The 16,851-nt window shown below is 37.7% G+C and overlaps 1 protein-coding gene across 6 annotated transcripts in view; it reads right to left on the bottom strand.

The window, feature by feature from the left end:
* Positions 1 to 8,279: 8,279 nt before the first annotated feature.
* The window catches only part of myo16 (myosin XVI), an 81,035-nt gene continuing 72,463 nt past the window's right edge, over positions 8,280 to 16,851 (bottom strand). For 5 of the 6 annotated variants that reach the window (XM_077727466.1, XM_077727464.1, XM_077727465.1 and 2 more), the window contains 3 exons: positions 15,730 to 15,882; positions 15,535 to 15,617; positions 8,280 to 10,715 (listed from right to left, as the gene is read on the bottom strand). In XM_077727466.1, the coding sequence (XP_077583592.1) occupies positions 10,554 to 10,715; positions 15,535 to 15,617; positions 15,730 to 15,882 (398 nt within the window). In that variant the 3' untranslated portion in view covers positions 8,280 to 10,553. Of the gene's footprint in view, positions 10,716 to 13,139; positions 13,255 to 15,534; positions 15,618 to 15,729; positions 15,883 to 16,851 lie in introns of all 6 variants that reach the window. The other variant, XR_013327789.1, reaches the window with a different exon arrangement.

Raw genomic sequence — 16,851 nt, 5'->3', positions numbered from 1 at the left:
CCCCACCTTAGAGCTACTTCCAGTCCATCACATGACTTCCTTCCTGTTATTTTGACCCTAGGGTTATTTTGCCTCGGGGTCATTTGATACCCCTGCTCAAAAAACACGTACATGCTGATTAAACATTATCTGGAATCAGATTCCTTTCACTATCTAACACAGGCTCTGGCGATAGTTTTGCCAGAGAGGAGGCGGAGTCATGTGGAATCTGAGTGAACTTTAGAAGAACTCGTTGACCACCCTCAACTCCTCTTTATGGTGCTCTCTGGCTGACCTTTCCGTCTGTGAGGAATGGCAGACGGCGGCCCGGTGGGGGTGGAGTCCTAGATGTAAATTGTTGCCGTCCAATTGGTGCAAGTGTCACAGTATTTCCTCACACTGGATTATGGTCTTAACGCTTTGGCTGTCATTTATGGTTAAATACGCTCAAAATGGATTGGATGTCTGTCACCCTTCATTTTCTTATTGTTTCCCTCTAGTGCCAACACTTAAAAATGTAAAAATTATTACATATACACACAAAGAAATGTACCATTTTACATTAATCTATGACTGTATTCAGGATAAAAACACAATTTGATGAGCTTCAATTTCAAGTTGATTCAAGTACTTCCAAGTGATTGATCCGATATTATACTCACATTTAACCCAGTCAATTATATATATATCACCTCTAGCAATAAAAATAGAGCACAGTTTTTAACATTTGTTGATGAACTATGTCAGCCATTAGTATAAAAGCCCTCATTAAAAATAAGGTTGCAAATGAAAGATGACAATACTATTAATTGATGCATTTCACATTTCAATGTTTAGTTCAACTTTTACAATATTTGCTAATATTACAAAGTCTTCAATGCTTCAATCAATCTTTTTTGCTGCATTATTTCGAGATTTGACATAAAATAGAATTTTGCACTTTTGCAAAAAAACATGTATTAGTGCACACAGTATGTCTTGTACTTGGTATTTACCATTACATACATGTAATTAGCAGTTATTTAAAAGTCGCTTTAAAGTCAGAATACATTAGGAATGTTTAAGCCAGCATTTAAAAAAAATCTTTATACGCATTATTACTCCATGGCTGCCATTGACTGTTATAGAAGTCAAATCTTTCAGAACTAAGAAGGCCATAGATTAGCCGTGTACTTGTGGCAAACTTATTTAAATTCATAGGAAAAAAAATATAAAAGAGCCAGATGTCAATGACACCAACCTTTGTGGAGATAAGTGGTACAGAAAATGAATGAATGACTTGACACACAAGAGTTTTAGGTCAGTGTTACAGAAACAATAAAAGGTCAAGAAACGATCAAAGCCGAATGACTTGACCGCAGACATGTTCAAACATTAAAGTCCATTCACTACACCGTCCCAACACACAATCAATGTCGTGTCAGATCCGCCACGTTGCCCTGGTAACAGATAAGACCATGCGTTATCGCTTACTCCGGATCCAGACAGAACCTAAACTCTATTTGCCGAATACGAGCGTGTATCGGAGCAAAAATATATATTTCATACAAGAGTTCAGAATTAGTTGCTTTAAAAAAGACCCCCGAAAACATCTCCTGGTTTTATCGGGTAGAACGCGTCCTCTCAACAATGGAGGAATGCTATTTGCTCTTGGGAAAGAACACTTCGTCTCCAAACGTAATCTCCGAGTACACACGAGGCCTACGAGAGCTTAAACCGCGAGGAAGGGGGCGGTTCTGTAGTGTTTGACGGCTGAGGGGGAACACTCGGTGCCGGGATAATTAAACCTGCCCTCGGCCCGAAACGTTCTGTTCCCAATTTTGGGAGCATTCGACCTAACCGTTCTCCCCCACGTCGACTCAGACTTAGATCCGTGTCCGTGTGGGGTAGCCTGACCCACCTGCGTCATGTCAGCTATTTGTTGTTTTACCAGTACAAAGACTGACCAAGATCATTAACCCATTCATTTTTTTCATAGTGTGGATGCAGTAGCTTTTATGGAACTAGGTCAAATGGGATCACTGTGACTGTTTTCTTTTAATAGCTATTGAGATTTGACATAATCTGTCACAAACTGCAGGAAATTGTTGTCAAAAGTTATGAAAACGTTTCTAAGTATCGGAAATGATGTGTCCGGATATGATAATTGACTGCCAAAGCCTCAATGATTGGCTATTTTCTTCTTTTTGTAGAAATGCATTGTAATGGGGTACATTTAATTTTGCACTACTCTTTAAAGTTATGGTAACGGAGGATAGTTAAATCATAGTAATTGCTTGCCATTGGCGGTACTGGATGGCCAATCAGTGTTGAAAGGAAAGGAAACTTGTTCATTGGCTCCTCCCATTTAAATATGATCAGACGTCTATCACTGTCAATGGAATTGAAAGGTGCTAATTTACAACCATTCCTCCTCGTTTAAATGATTTGGATTTCTATGGCTGTCAATGGCAGGAAAGAAGTTAATTTTGGGTCACTTCAGGGTACTTCACTCCAGTACTTTTTTTGAGACATTCTACAATCACTTTGCGTCTCTTTTAAATTGTCCATTTCACAGGAAAATAACTTTGTTTAATGAAATAGAATCAACTTGTGGAGAAAGCCTCAGATGATCAGAAGCTTGGCAACGTCAGCCGGCTAAAGTGATTCAATTTCTAAGAAAAAGAATTCATTAGCACTGAAGAGGCTGTGAGTTGCTCCTCACAGAGTGAATGTTTTACTATCTCTCTGAATTGTTATTGCTTCGCAAGACCTGTTTATGCAAACGGAAAGCCCCGTACTCTCGGGGACTTGCTCGACCTCTAAATCTCCTCTCATTTGTCACATGAGAAAAAAAAGGTAAAGTAGTATTTACTGCTTTGTGTGTCTCGGTATAAATCCACTCTTTAGATGTATGAGGGGAAGACTAGCGAGCAAACCAGGGCAAATACGAGCCAGATGTGTTTGCATGCAAATATGGCGGAAGGAAGAAGGAATGTGGCGCTGGTCCAGAGGAGCTGCAGACGTCGTACTGGCCCAGCACGGGCCCAGTATTGTTACGCTGAGATGATCATGAGGTTACTAGAGCATTTTAGGCCATATCCGCGCACTTTGTGTGTTATTTTCCATGCAAGAGTCATAACTCTTTCAATGCCAGTGACAAGGTTATACAGCTAATAACAATAACATTGCTGGTGAATCTAAAATGAGTTTGTCACCCATAGATGTCCAATCCGGTTAAGGTTAGGGCAGTGGCTGACCATGTATTTCTCACCTAGGCCTTCAATAGTGCTACATTTGAATCAATCTCACCCTCAATAACTGTTTTATGCCTATAAAACCTTTACTGCAGCTACAGCTGCGACACAAAATAAAAGCATAAATAATAACCTCCATTTCTTTTAAAAAAGTGAAGGGACAACAAGCCCAGGTTAAAGTTGTGCGTATATTCTATAAGTGTACTCTTTATTCTTTACACTTATGGCACCTGTGTGGGTGAGTTATCCACAAAAGTTCTTGTTATTAAAAAAAAAAATCTACACTAGACCCGTTACTGTGTTTTCATTAAAAAAAAGTATGTATCATAATAAAAAGAACAAGCTAATTGAAAAAATCCTTGAATTCTACTCTTTTAATATTCTATATTTAATAATATTATTTGAATTTGCAAGGTATCATTTTAAAATTTCCATCTGTATATTGTCCTCATGGTCACTGCCAGACTTTACAATTTTATGGATTGCACATCTATCTCCATCCATGGCAGCAAATGAGTTAAAAAATAAAATACATCGTCCATTTTCAGTGTGTTTAAAATGTTGCACAGCAGCAAAAAGCTTAATGTCATCGCCATGTTATCCAACCGGTGCTGGGAATTACGGCACATTGTATATACCACTCAAAGAGGCCATTACGGGAATGTAATTAGTCAGTGGTGGGCTGATGAGATGGTTAACCAATGCTTGATTAAAAGAAGGGAAAAATGCTCATTAAGACGCAATGGACAGAGAAAAGAGGTCATGAAAAAACATCTGTGGGGGTCATCATTAGAAGACAACCAATGGTCCAATTGGTTTTCGATGTTTAATTCAGCCGCTTCCGGGCATTCTCATTTATGTCAATCAACTCATTAAATCTTAGTATAATTAGTGGGAAACTTTACTTTTTAAAATAAAAAATTAAACCAAAACAAAATGTAGGATTTTCAGATACAAAAAGCAATAATTTATACCCCCCCCCAAATATACAACTTAAAGAATGTAAAAAAGGAAAATATAACTAAAAAATAAATGAGGAACTACTGTATTTTTCAGAGTATATGTCGCAGAAGCCAAATAATTTACGATAAAGATGGAACAAAAATATACAGAAGTTGCACTGGAGTATAAGTCATATTTTTCATTTTTTTAAAATTTTATCAGAAACCAAGCAAACATGTTGAAGTGCCAATGGTAAAAAAAAGACAGCAACAGCCGAAATGGGCATCTGTTTTTCCTAAGAAAACCACATAACAAGCTGTCAATTGTCAGAGAGAGAAAAAAAACATAGAAAGTTCCACTTGAGGGTTGTCAGAGGCCCAGTCAAACTAGGAAAAAGTGTGCCTTATAGTCCAGAAAATATGGTAATAATAGTAAATATAGTGTATGAAAATAGGGGAGTAAAACGGCAGGAGGAAGCAAAAAAGTAAAATTAGTATCCCATCAATCAGATAGTTTAAGTAGGTCCAAGATACTCGCTTGCAATTTGTCTCAATGTCTCATTGCAAAAAAAATAAAATAAAATACACGAGGTGTGTTCCATTTTCCACTCGTATCGTAATCCAATTATGTTGTCAGTATCACACAAATCCTGCAAGACACACTTGCACCTCATTAGCTTTTCCTGATGAGTGCTATTGAGCACGTTAGTCCAAAAGTGTGACCTCGTCAGCGGACTCTAATTAGCATTGCCATCAAAACCAGTGTAGATTTGCTGACTACAGAGTAAACCTAGAATGGAAGATTATTATAGACGCAAAAGGGGTGGAGCAGACACAATTCATCTTGTGTTACTAATCTACCGCCAGTGATTTGTCGTATGCCATTTGTCACTGCTGGCAACACAGGAAGATTCAGATGGAGGCCATATGCAATCCTGACAGTGTAAAAGCTCATCAAAACAATGATTAAACCAGACAGTAGCATGTTTGTATTGTATAGTAGAACTAGTAAGGTGGGTGAGTTAACTCTGGGTTAACGCACAAATTAATGAATGCAGGAAAGATCAATCCATCCATTTACCACATTGCTTTTCCTTACAGGGTGGTGGGGTGCTGGGGCCAGACTCATTTGGCAGGCAGACCACGCCCTAATCCAGTTGCCAGTTAGTCGTGGGGTGCACACACAGGCAGACATTCATTTGCACTAAATTCCCACAGAGTGGGAATCGATCCCAAGCTGCCTGTGCAGGAGTCAGGCAAATTTACTACACCATCAGCGACTAAGGTATAAATGTATGTAATTATTTTAATTTTTGGCTAAGAAAATCGCCGCTAGTACCCTCCGTCCAAATGGATTAGACATTTATAAAAAAGGTTATTTTGATTAAATTAATATTTTCTATTTTTATTGCTATATTTATTGTATTTGGGATGAGAATAAAAAGACTATTCTGTGTCAGTACTCATCACTAATCGCATGTACAATTCTGAGCCCGCATGATGGATACGTCTGGACCTTACATTCGTTAATTGAAAATTGAGACTGTGTTTAGATGACGTTATTGATTTTATGATCGTGTGGGGCACCGAGGTACCATGAGAAATGAGCCAGGGTGAAAGATCACCAACAGTGGGGGTCGAACCTGCGAAAAAAAGGTTTCCATGAGGGAGGGGCAGAGTCATAAACAGGCTTGTAAAGACTTCAAATGTAGAACATGAAGGCCCAAAGGTTGAGCCAGACTATGGAGAGGCCTTTCTTTGCCTATCGATCCAATTGCAGCGGCTGTTTGAGAGTTAACACACCACCCTCGGCCCCACAAGTAATCGATGGGGGCCGCGAAACATGTTTACACCTCGTCGTGTATCACGGCTAGGGAAACGTCTGAGCACGCAGCTCTGTTTTTCAGGCACGTGACACAACTGAGAGACGGAAAAACAAACACAAGTGTAAATTATATCCGTCTCTGGAGCCTTTCAATCCAGGACTCGATCAATGGAATGGAACAGAACATTAGGTACATTACCCTTTCTTATATTCTCTTTAAGTTAAACACTAACTAACCCTAAACAAGTGTTTATTACAGTAAAACCTTGACATATGAGTGTCCCAACTCATGAGAAATTTGATATACAAGGAAAATTCTGAGCAAATTTTTGCCTTGAGATATGAGGAACATTTTGAGATACGTGCATACGAGATAGTTCCCGATGTGGCCGTACGGGTGGTCGGATATGCGAGAGGTTGCTTATGAGAAGAGCATCGGTCTGTCTTTCTCGCTGCATCTTGCTCACATAAAGATATCATGAGCAGCAGCTGTACAGGTTACAGTTTTGTGTTTTTTTTTTTTTGGTTAATCAGTGCAGAATTAAGGAGAAAACATCGGTCCATAGCAAGCCGTTGCAATGAAGAGTAGTGAGAAGAAAGAGAATATGATTACAATTGATATTAGGCCTAAAATGATAGTGTAACTGATCTGGCTCGCGAATACAATAGTAGTACTTCAACTAAACTTAAACCTGTGCTAAAACTGTAATATTTGAATGTGAAAATGATCAAACCAAGTCGTTTATCCGGGTTACTGTTAGAAAAAAAGACAATAAAATGATTAAACTAGCACTCACAGTGTGCTTTATTGCTGTACAAGTACAGTACCTAAAAAACATGTTAAACATGATACATCACAATCTGGTTTTTTTCTGGCTTTATGTACAAAATAAAAATGGCAATTTAAAAAAAAAAACCCATAAAATAACACAAAAATTAATCCGATGACATTTTGGCTAACACAAATGATGGATCATGGTACAGTATGATGCCAAAATGTATGGCTAATATTCTGAGTGTGTTTTAACAGCTGGGACTTCATCGACCAAACATTTGGTCATACGACTACCATAGTAGTAATAGTAGTGTCATAAAGGATAACCTCAACAACAGCCATAGCAGACGTAAATTTAGTTTTTAATGAACTGCTGATTTTTTTTTTTTTACTAAGAAGTAATTTTCGGGTTTGTTTCATACAGTAAATGATAATATTCACTGCTGGCAAAAGATATCCAATTCATTTTGATCGGGAAGTACCAATACTGCAATGACCTGTATATTGTCACAGAACACAATATATATATATTTTTGTTTTAGAAATGAAAATTGTCTAAAATTTTCAGGAATATTGGTTTGAAAGAAGCGGGCAGTTCATTATTTAAAAATGTTGGGGATGTACTTTATACCCGAAAAACCTGGTATGACATCTTAAGCTTTCAAATGCAGACCTGTTTCACTCTCAAATAGCTGCCATAGTTATTGATATATGCCAAGCCTTGACCCTATCTTTAATTTTCCTTTGCCCACCAAGGAATTCAACCAGTCACCACCTATTATCGTGGTGTTTTGTCTCTCATACTACCGTATTTTTGAGTGGTAACATTCACCGTCTTGCAAAGCCTTTGCGTTGTTGCCCTGAAAACTGGCTGCACAACAACAAGCAGGGATCAGGGTATGAACTAACTGAACTCTTAAGACTTCAAGGAAAGTTAGATTATCCGGATCTCGGATGGGTTAAAATCCTCCAATGGGTTAGATCAATCTTCCCAAATCTAAATAGAGTAGTATTTACCATACACCCTATCAAAGTTCCAGTAATAAAGACTTATCTGGTCAGTTAGAAATGCTGCTCAGCTAATGGCACTGCATCTTCTGATGAATCTTAATGGAATATTAGTGCGTCACCATGTAGCCACAATTGATCCATAAGGAAGAAATCTATTCAGAAGGATAGATGGTGATAAGAAGGAATGAGAATTCAACTAGAGCTATTCATTCATTTGTAGTTTTAACAATTCCAACCAACCTTTTATTTTATTTTTAGCCCACGTGGCTTTTTACAGTAAACACTAGAGATGCATCGAAAATTTGGTCAACTAAAATGTGACCAAAAATGTGTCTTCAGTCCTTAAAAAATGCTTTTTCTGAATCAAGTCCTTCAACTTCAATCAACTTCTGGTTGGTGACATTCTCTTCTTGCCCTTGTTGAGTCGCTAAAAACTAAGCTGCCAGTTTGTCCTTCCAGTTTTGGATTGTTTTTGCTCTCTTTTATATTATTATTATTATTATTATTATTATTATTATTATTATTATTATTATTGGCCTTGAAAAAAAAAACCATATCGGTCGATCACTACTCTCTTCTACACATGTGCACATGTTTTGCATCACGGTTTTAAAATGATCCCTTTAAATAGCACTCACAAACATAAATTAAATTGAACACCAAAATATAATACAAATAGTGAAAATAATGTACAATGGGGATATCTGAACCAATCACACATTAAATTCATCATGATTTTAAATATTATATATTTTAAATGTTTGAAATAGTCAGGATTAAGAATTCAAATAAAATAAAACAATAATATTCCTAATTATTAGATACTTTTATAAAAATAAAAATATTCTGTAATCTTCGGTTTTCATTTCGGTGCATCTCTAGTAAACATAACAGTTCCAAAAAAATATCCACCAAGCAACGCAAACATACGCATTATTTGAAGGAAAAGGTAGGGAGAGATGAATCATTATTCAATAGAATAAAAACTATTTCATAGTCATTGACATTCTTGAAAACAAGCGATTCACATTTAAAAACAAACCTTTCAGTCATTGCATCGAACCGGAGACATTCTTCCATCTCTGTCAGCGTCGCTTCATCTTTGTGCTTAGACACAAGTTTATATTTACGCAACAGTTACTGTAGAAACAGCTGCTCGGAGGAGGTGGGAAGGAACTCAAACACCAGAGGGTGGCGGGTCGGGGTCAAGCGCTACTGAGGGTAATGGATGCACATTCTGTACAAAGGTTGTGAACTTCTTTTCAACACGTTCTTCGGATATTTCAGGAAACTGTACATGGAAATCAGCACTAAGGATGAGGATGATGTGGTGTCGAAGAACTGTCGTAATTGTGACGCTTTGGCACTGACAGCTGAAGAAAGGACATGCTGTATTTGGTCTTGGTGTACAGTACACTCCAGACAACTTTTGAAGATCTTGAATTTCATTCTCAAAGTTGGACTCTTGGTGTTGACTCCCAAAAGTCTTGGTCTTGACTTAGACTAGCTGTGAATGCTCATCTTTCAGTACCATTGAGGGTGCTAAACATCCAATTCGTTTTTTTTAAGGAGAGGCAAATCAATGATGATTCGCCTCTCGCCCTAAAAATAAATGGCAGCTTATGAGTTAAAGACCACATATTATACATTTTTTCACCCTGTTCAACCTAAATGTAAGGCATCGTCACCAAAGTTGAACTTTTTTTAAATGAGTAATTTGGTTGTTTGACTTTTTTTTCCATAAACAGGTAAAAATGTTCAGTTTACATATCATTTCTACTTCACAAAGTTTTAATTTCGATGCCTTCTCTTCCTCAACCTATTCAAAATCCGTGCATGGAACTTTGGCCACCTTCTTCAGATTGATTGAATTTTCTATAGCTGTTCTTCTTCATGGTGCAATGTTACTTACAAACATCCTTGGGCAAAGCAACCAAATGTTGCGTTATCGCCTCCTCCATCTTCTAATTAGAAAATATTAAATGAGCGCCGCCACTATGGCCAAGGATTGCATTGACGCAAACCCATGTGACACGGTAAAACTATCGGGTGTATAGTTTAGAAGAATTGCTTAGTTTGGCATGCCATTTTTTGCCACATGATTGGTCCAAAATCTATGTTAGTCAATGTCATTCAAACATTACAACAGTAGTGTCTGAAAACGAGTTGACCCTTCAGAAGAAAACTGTCAACAGGGCAAAAAGCTGTGTGTTTCAAATCCTTGAGGGTTTAGTTGCACACTGTGACTTCAGATGATGAAAAAAAATGTGTTAAAAAGTATAATTTGTGGCCTTTAAATCAGAGCCCTGTCAAGAGTTAATCTCAATGATTCCTGAATTCAGGCAGAGCTTGGTTAAGTCACAAAGCAGTAAGTAGAACCCATTTGTCCGGAGGTTTCCCCTTAAAGGCTAGTGGCAAAGGGAAAAACCCACCTTGGGATATTTACCGAGGTTTGCCTGATCTGTTTTTGTTTTGCAGGAACATCCAGAGAAAGGTTATTGGAACCTGGAGTGTGTTGAAAGGCTTGGGTTGACTTGTAAACTTAAAAAGTCAGTGGAAAGCTGATCAAGTATGATCAGCAGCACCATGTTTGAGTTGGAGCTGTCAGAAACCCGACCTTTGCCCTTGAACAACAACCATGACACCTTCTTAAAATAAATAGAGCTATACAAGTTGTCCCTGGGAATCTTTTTAGCTGTTTGCTTTCCACATGTTTCTGGAGAGTCACAAAGTGCTTCATTATTGGCAGGGTGGGGGCTGTCCAGATACGGCGAGGAATAGGGGCGTCATGGCAACGTTTTCCTGCCAGACCAAAGCAGCCCGGGCGGCAGGGGCGGAGATGGAGGACACTGCTTCCAGCTGTCCCGCCTCTCACGCTGCGCCTGACGCCATTGCAGCAGCTCCCGAAGTGCTGTATCCCCGTCGGTAAGACGCAGCCTCCGGAACGCCTAGGTTTTGGACAGAGAGTGAAAATTGATCACTTTCTAAGTAACCGTATGGATTTATTGGAACCTCTAAATTCTCACAGCGTGGATTCTGTCCATTTTTACCAAAATATAGAGTAGGCTTTTCCAAATGTATGTGTTAGAACTTCAAATAACTTGATAATTTTTCTTAAGACAATGTTCATTAGTTGGAAATGCAATTTTTTAGCAATTTTTGTTGTTTGCTTTATTAAATTATAATCACATGTTGTACACTTTAGTTAACTCATTGAATGCTATTAGCACCAATAGAGGTCAAATCCATTTTGACCGAAAGAGGCTAGAAGCAAACTACTAGCTTCTTCCAATCGGAATAGATTGCCAGCCATCTGGGTCAATGGCAGCCAATGCTTTAAAAACATGAAAATGTTAATTTTTTTTACACAGGTTTTGGAAACAAACTAGAATTGCTTTACTGTTATTAATGATAGTAATTTCCTCACACTGGAAGGGATTCTTTCAATTTAAATTTCCTATAGGAAAATTGTTTCAAAACGTAACATCCGAGAACAGATTTGGCTAGATTTTAGAGGTTCCGGCGTAATGAGTTTCTGGTCAACGAGGAGTTGAAATGATGAAATGATCATTCTGAGTCTGGGAACAAAGTGCAGCGTGGTTGACAAGCAGATGGGGGTTCGAATCAAATAAATGGAGCAAAAAGACAAAGCACGTGTCATACTCTAATCAGGCAGTCATTGGAGACTGACGCCTTTCATACAGAAAATTAGGCCACAGCTATCACTTGTATTGGAGAGAAAATGGAGACAAATCCGGTGTTGTCATGCCACCATTTCTCCTGAGATGGTTGACTTCAGTCTGAAGCAGTTGGGGAAATTTTCCCATCAGAATGACAGGTTTAGCGCCTCATTTACATCTTGTGGATGTATCCTCTCAAAGGAGATCATATGTATTGCACTCGGGAGTTGACGATCCCTAATGTCCCCCCCAGTGAACATCAGTCATCTGCTAGATGATGTGCAGGTGAATCAATCAGAGACGGGAATTCCAATCTGCTCCAGTCAGTAATTCCAGAAACCGGACTAAGCAGGGTTCATATACACCAAAAGAGGCGGTTGCATTTCCTCGATGGCATCATATTACAAGCAACGAATCAGTCGCTTATCTAAGTATCCTTGAAAATTCAGTGAAAATTCCAAGCATATTACAGAAGCCAGGTCAGTATGCTTCCCTTAAGAACTGATCCCATTCTGATTAGTGTTTTTGTTCTTTGGTTGCAATTTTGTAGAAGTGGATAGGGGTTTCTAATACTTTGGTTACCATTTTCAAACTAAATATTCATTCATTTATTCATTTTCTTATCCGCTTTACCTTCACTAGGGTCGCGGTGGGTGCTGGAGCCTATCCCAGCTGACCTCGAGCCAGAGGGAGGGGACACCCTGCCTGTATCGGTGGCTAGCCAATCGCATAGCACGAAGAAATAGACAACCATTCAGGCTCAAACTCATACCTTAACAAAACTGCAGTACCTGGAGAAAACCCACAGAGGCCCGGGGAGAACATGCAACCTCCGCACAGGTGGACCAACATGGATTTGAACTAAGGGCCCCAGAGCTGTGAAAACGAGACTAACCATTCAAGACAAAAGAAATACAAACCGCTTGAGCAACTACAAACAAGAATAATGAAAGTTTGAGATAATTCTAATCAATGGTGTTAAAAATCCAAATGGTGACTCAAATCTATACAATGTTCAGAACCATTTTTTTAACAATAGCATACTATCACTGACTGGTTTTCACATATACCAGCAAGAAATTTGGAGTGTTTCCAATTTGTGACTGGTGTATATTCAGCAGGGATTAAGTATGATACAGTCAATGAAAGAGAGAGAAAGCACACTTGATAAGACTCACATGCCACATGGTTCATGTCCTAATTTAACCCAAAAGTTGAGGTCAAACTGCTCTCACTACAAGTTCTTCCATTGCACATTGCACAAACAAGTACTAGCAGGACATTTTCCAACAACGAGATTCTTGTGTTTAAACAGAGGAGGGCTACTACCATACACAGCTGCCATCAAGGTCACCATAGGGAAATTATGAAGGCCGCATCATGAAATACATTTGTCTCGATAAGAACCACCTGGTCTTCAAAAGACAAAAACAAAACAAAACAACAGGACTGCCTACTGATCCTGTTCTGAAATCAGAATAAGGAGCCATCTGTTTCCAGGAGAGTTTAAATGGAAAAACAAGTTGAGATGATTATTTCTATGCAACTAAAATAATCAGCACAACAAATTTTTTCCACAAAACAATGAATAAGTGACCAAAAAAAAAAATGGGATTCCCATCAGCAGTTTGATCATCACACAATGGATTGCATGGAGGCGTCATTATGAAATGAAATTCCGGATGGACTCACCACATCCCTTCATGTGAACTTCCCGTAAGCCTTCAATCCCCTCCCCCTCCCCAAACACCCTCCTCCATCAGAGGGCAGCCCCAGCTCCAAATGGAGAAAAATTGAGATGACCCCTCTGGAAGATAAAACGATGAAAAACATATAAGTAGATATTGACAAAAGAATCAGAGTTCTGGAAAGAGCTTTTTTTATAGGACAGGATGGGGCACGAGACTTTACACCAGGGGTAGGGAACCTATAGCTCGGGAGCCATATGTGGCTCTTTTGATGGGTGTATATGGCTCTCCGCGAACCTGTGTGGTGAAATATGGAAACCGCTGGGGAGAGAACTAAGTCCCACCAGACGCTCCAATGGGAGCGTCACACCGGCACTGTGGCGCCAAAACTCTCTCTAGTGCATTTTTTAAATCATAATTTTTCTTCATTAGACTCTTCTCCATGCATACTCTCATTGATTAGCAACAGTGAAATAATGTTTTCAAAAGAATTAGCATTTTTTATATTCAAAGTAGTAATATAAAACAATAAATGATGTGTTTTTACATTTTTTTATTGAATTTATTTTAGTTATTGAACAAGGGAACACATTATTCTAGGATTTCTTTAGTCTTTAAAAATCCTTTGTAGACCGTAACCAATTTTGCATAAATGGGTAATTTTGACATGTTTTTGTGTAATCACATTTTTTTTACTTTTCCTATAAAAGAAAAAATAAATAATTGTAAACAGGAATTATTCTTTTTTTTATTACTAAATTATTATTTACATCTCCAAAAAGTTTTTTTATTTATTTGACACATTTTAAAAAGGGAAAAAAACTATAGTTCTTGTTATCTTATAAAGTACTATTTAAACTATATTCCAATTTCTTTTAGCAACAATCATCAAGTCGATGTCATTTACTTTACTGGGCCGTGAGTTGAACACCAGTTAGTTAAAGGGAAAGGGAAAGAAGCAGAAAATGATTTAATTGTTATAACAATCATAACCATTAAGCCTATGTATCACCCTGTGTCAATTCTCAGGTTCCTAATGGTTCTTTCTGCTTGGTTTCGGTGTGCGTGTAACCCCACGTAACCATGTCATGTATGTCAGTCTCAGCTTTAAATTCAATCCTGAAACCAAACACCAAAAAGAAGAGGCAGCGAAAGCTATAGTATGTCATGGGTGTTACACATGGCTCCAGGGAGGCCACTTTCCGTGCCCCACAAAATGTCAACAATAACAAAAACAGATGAAGAATTGAAATTGAGAATATGATGAATATGTATGCTGTTTGTAAATGTACATACCCGTGTAAAAATAAAGTAGAATGTAGTGGAGCTTGTTACAGTATGTGTGGTAATTATGGCAGTTCCAGAGTTAGCTGCAGAACCCTTTTTTTAACTTTGTTGCTATCCAAAACAGTAATATCTAACAGAGTTGTTGTTGTAAACATGTTTCTGGACACTTTTGACTTTAGTCATATAATTTTGAGTGATTTTTATTAATAACCACTCATCTGCAGCCACTGCCTATTTCAGGGGTCGTTCAGGTTTCATTAGGTGAAATATAAGACGTTTTAATACCCTGTTAGGATGACATAGCAGAGTATTACATTAAATTTAATTTAATGAAAAACTCCATAGGCTGCTAACCAATTTGGTCACATTTTGTATCCGACTACTTATTCATGTCGAATACTTCTATGTTGACTACTTACTGTTGTTGACTAATAATTATAATATATAATAATTTTTATTACACCCCCCTTATTTTCTGGCACTGTCTATTTCAGGGTTCCTACAGGTTTCATTAGGTGAAATTTAAGACATTTTAATACCCTTTTAAGATCACATCAGCATAGCATTAAATTTAATTTATTATAATTATTTACTTATACTACTTATTTATGTTAAATGCTAATTATGTTTTATTTTATTCTTTATCTCATTATACTTGTATAATGGCAATAAGCACATTCAATTCAATTAGATTCAATGGCCAACCTAATAAACAAACAATAAATAAAGAAATAACTGCCAGAATTACAGATTATTTCTCTGACATATTTTCAGGCAATGCAACAAACCCAATATAAAATTGAAAGAATGTAACATATATCAGACAAAATGTAGTTTTTCGTCTAATATACTTAAGTATTTTAAAGTCCTTAGAAAGATGTGCCTTTAAAATTATATAATGCATATATTTGCAGCACTCTAAAGTGGTCATGCTGTTGAAAAAAATAAAAAATAAACAAACAACATGAAATAGGTAAGAGCCTTTCTTTTGGGGACTTATGAAGTTATAGTCATTGAAAATATATATTACCCAAATTGTCATGAATAAAAAAAATTACACTTCTAAATCATAATCTGTACTTGTGACTAGCTAAAGAGTGCTTGTGTTTTACCTGCGTATGGTGGCTATCCATGTGCCTGTGTAGAGAGGATGTGGTCATGTTTGACTTGACATGACCGTCATCCTCTAGTGAACCTGAAAAGAATGAAATCAGGTCAACAAATTGACTTGTGCAATCTTGCTACAGGCAAGTTGTTATCTTATGATAAAAGAAGAAAAACCGGAAACGTGAAAAAATGTAAGATACCATTAGATATTTGGTTGCCATTCTCAACAGGGGCTTGATTTAACGGGTGAACAGAATGATTGTTGGCATTCTTGTCTTGTAGCTGCAGCAACGGGGATGATAGGGCGGAGCCACAATCTTCCCGGCCAGGTAAATTGATATTGTGGTTATGACCTGTATGGAAAAAAAACACATTTTCATGTAAAGGTCTTTGTTTGTTTGTGAAGTTAATAAGATTTATGAGTTCGGTCAATGACGGTAGTTTGCTTAGTATTTGGATTACGTGAAATCTGTAGAAACACATGTACTACCATACCACTAAACTTGTTGTGGTCAAGACCATGGCCAAGAGTTGCTAGTAATCAGGAGGTACTAAGATAAAGTCAAGATCAAGAACAAGACCAATGCAAAACCAACACCAAGTTTGGAATTAAGTCTGAAACTATACGAATATCTTCAGAAATGGTCTTGAATCAAGACCAGTTTCAGGTGTAAAGTTTTACAGTCAGATGCTATCACCATGTGAAATAATTAGTATCTAAAATCTTTCTAGTTTCCTCTCTAAAATCCAGTTTAAATTCAATAACTACTAAGGAAATCAGCTAAAACAATCCCTGAAAAAAGAATGATGTTTCACAGCTATTAATGGCAACAGACGTCCAATTCTGTCGACTAGTAACAAACTCATTTCAATTCAAAGAATCACATAATTGGCACAAAAAGAGCAATGTAATTACAAGACTTGGTTCATTCCCAATAACATTTCTAATGACACAACATTCATTTAAGATATTTGTGCCTTTGTCTATAAATCCATGTGTTCCATATCATTTTATTGAGAATAATATAGCAGTCAACCAGCTGTCTGGGCTGAGAGAGGGTGACTCGACCCAACCTGGCAACCTGTCTTGCAGGCTCACATGCTTTCATGTTGAGTGAGTAATTGTCTGAGACTTAATACGTGCGGACTAGAGTGAGTGTGAAGTTGTCAACTGTCTTCCTCCATCTCCCCTCCCATCCTTCCATCTATGCGTCCATCCTAGGCATGGTTTCAGTGAACCTAAATATAAACCCACCACTTTCCACTGACGCTCCCTCCCAATGAGCCGCCACATGTTATCAGGCCACGCAGGTAGCGACGGC

Source organism: Stigmatopora nigra, chromosome 11 (genome assembly GCF_051989575.1).
Source record: "Stigmatopora nigra isolate UIUO_SnigA chromosome 11, RoL_Snig_1.1, whole genome shotgun sequence".
NCBI lineage: Eukaryota > Metazoa > Chordata > Actinopteri > Syngnathiformes > Syngnathidae > Stigmatopora > Stigmatopora nigra.
The sequence above is the reverse complement of the archived record's forward strand: the minus strand, read 5'-3'. Positions and strand labels throughout refer to the sequence as shown.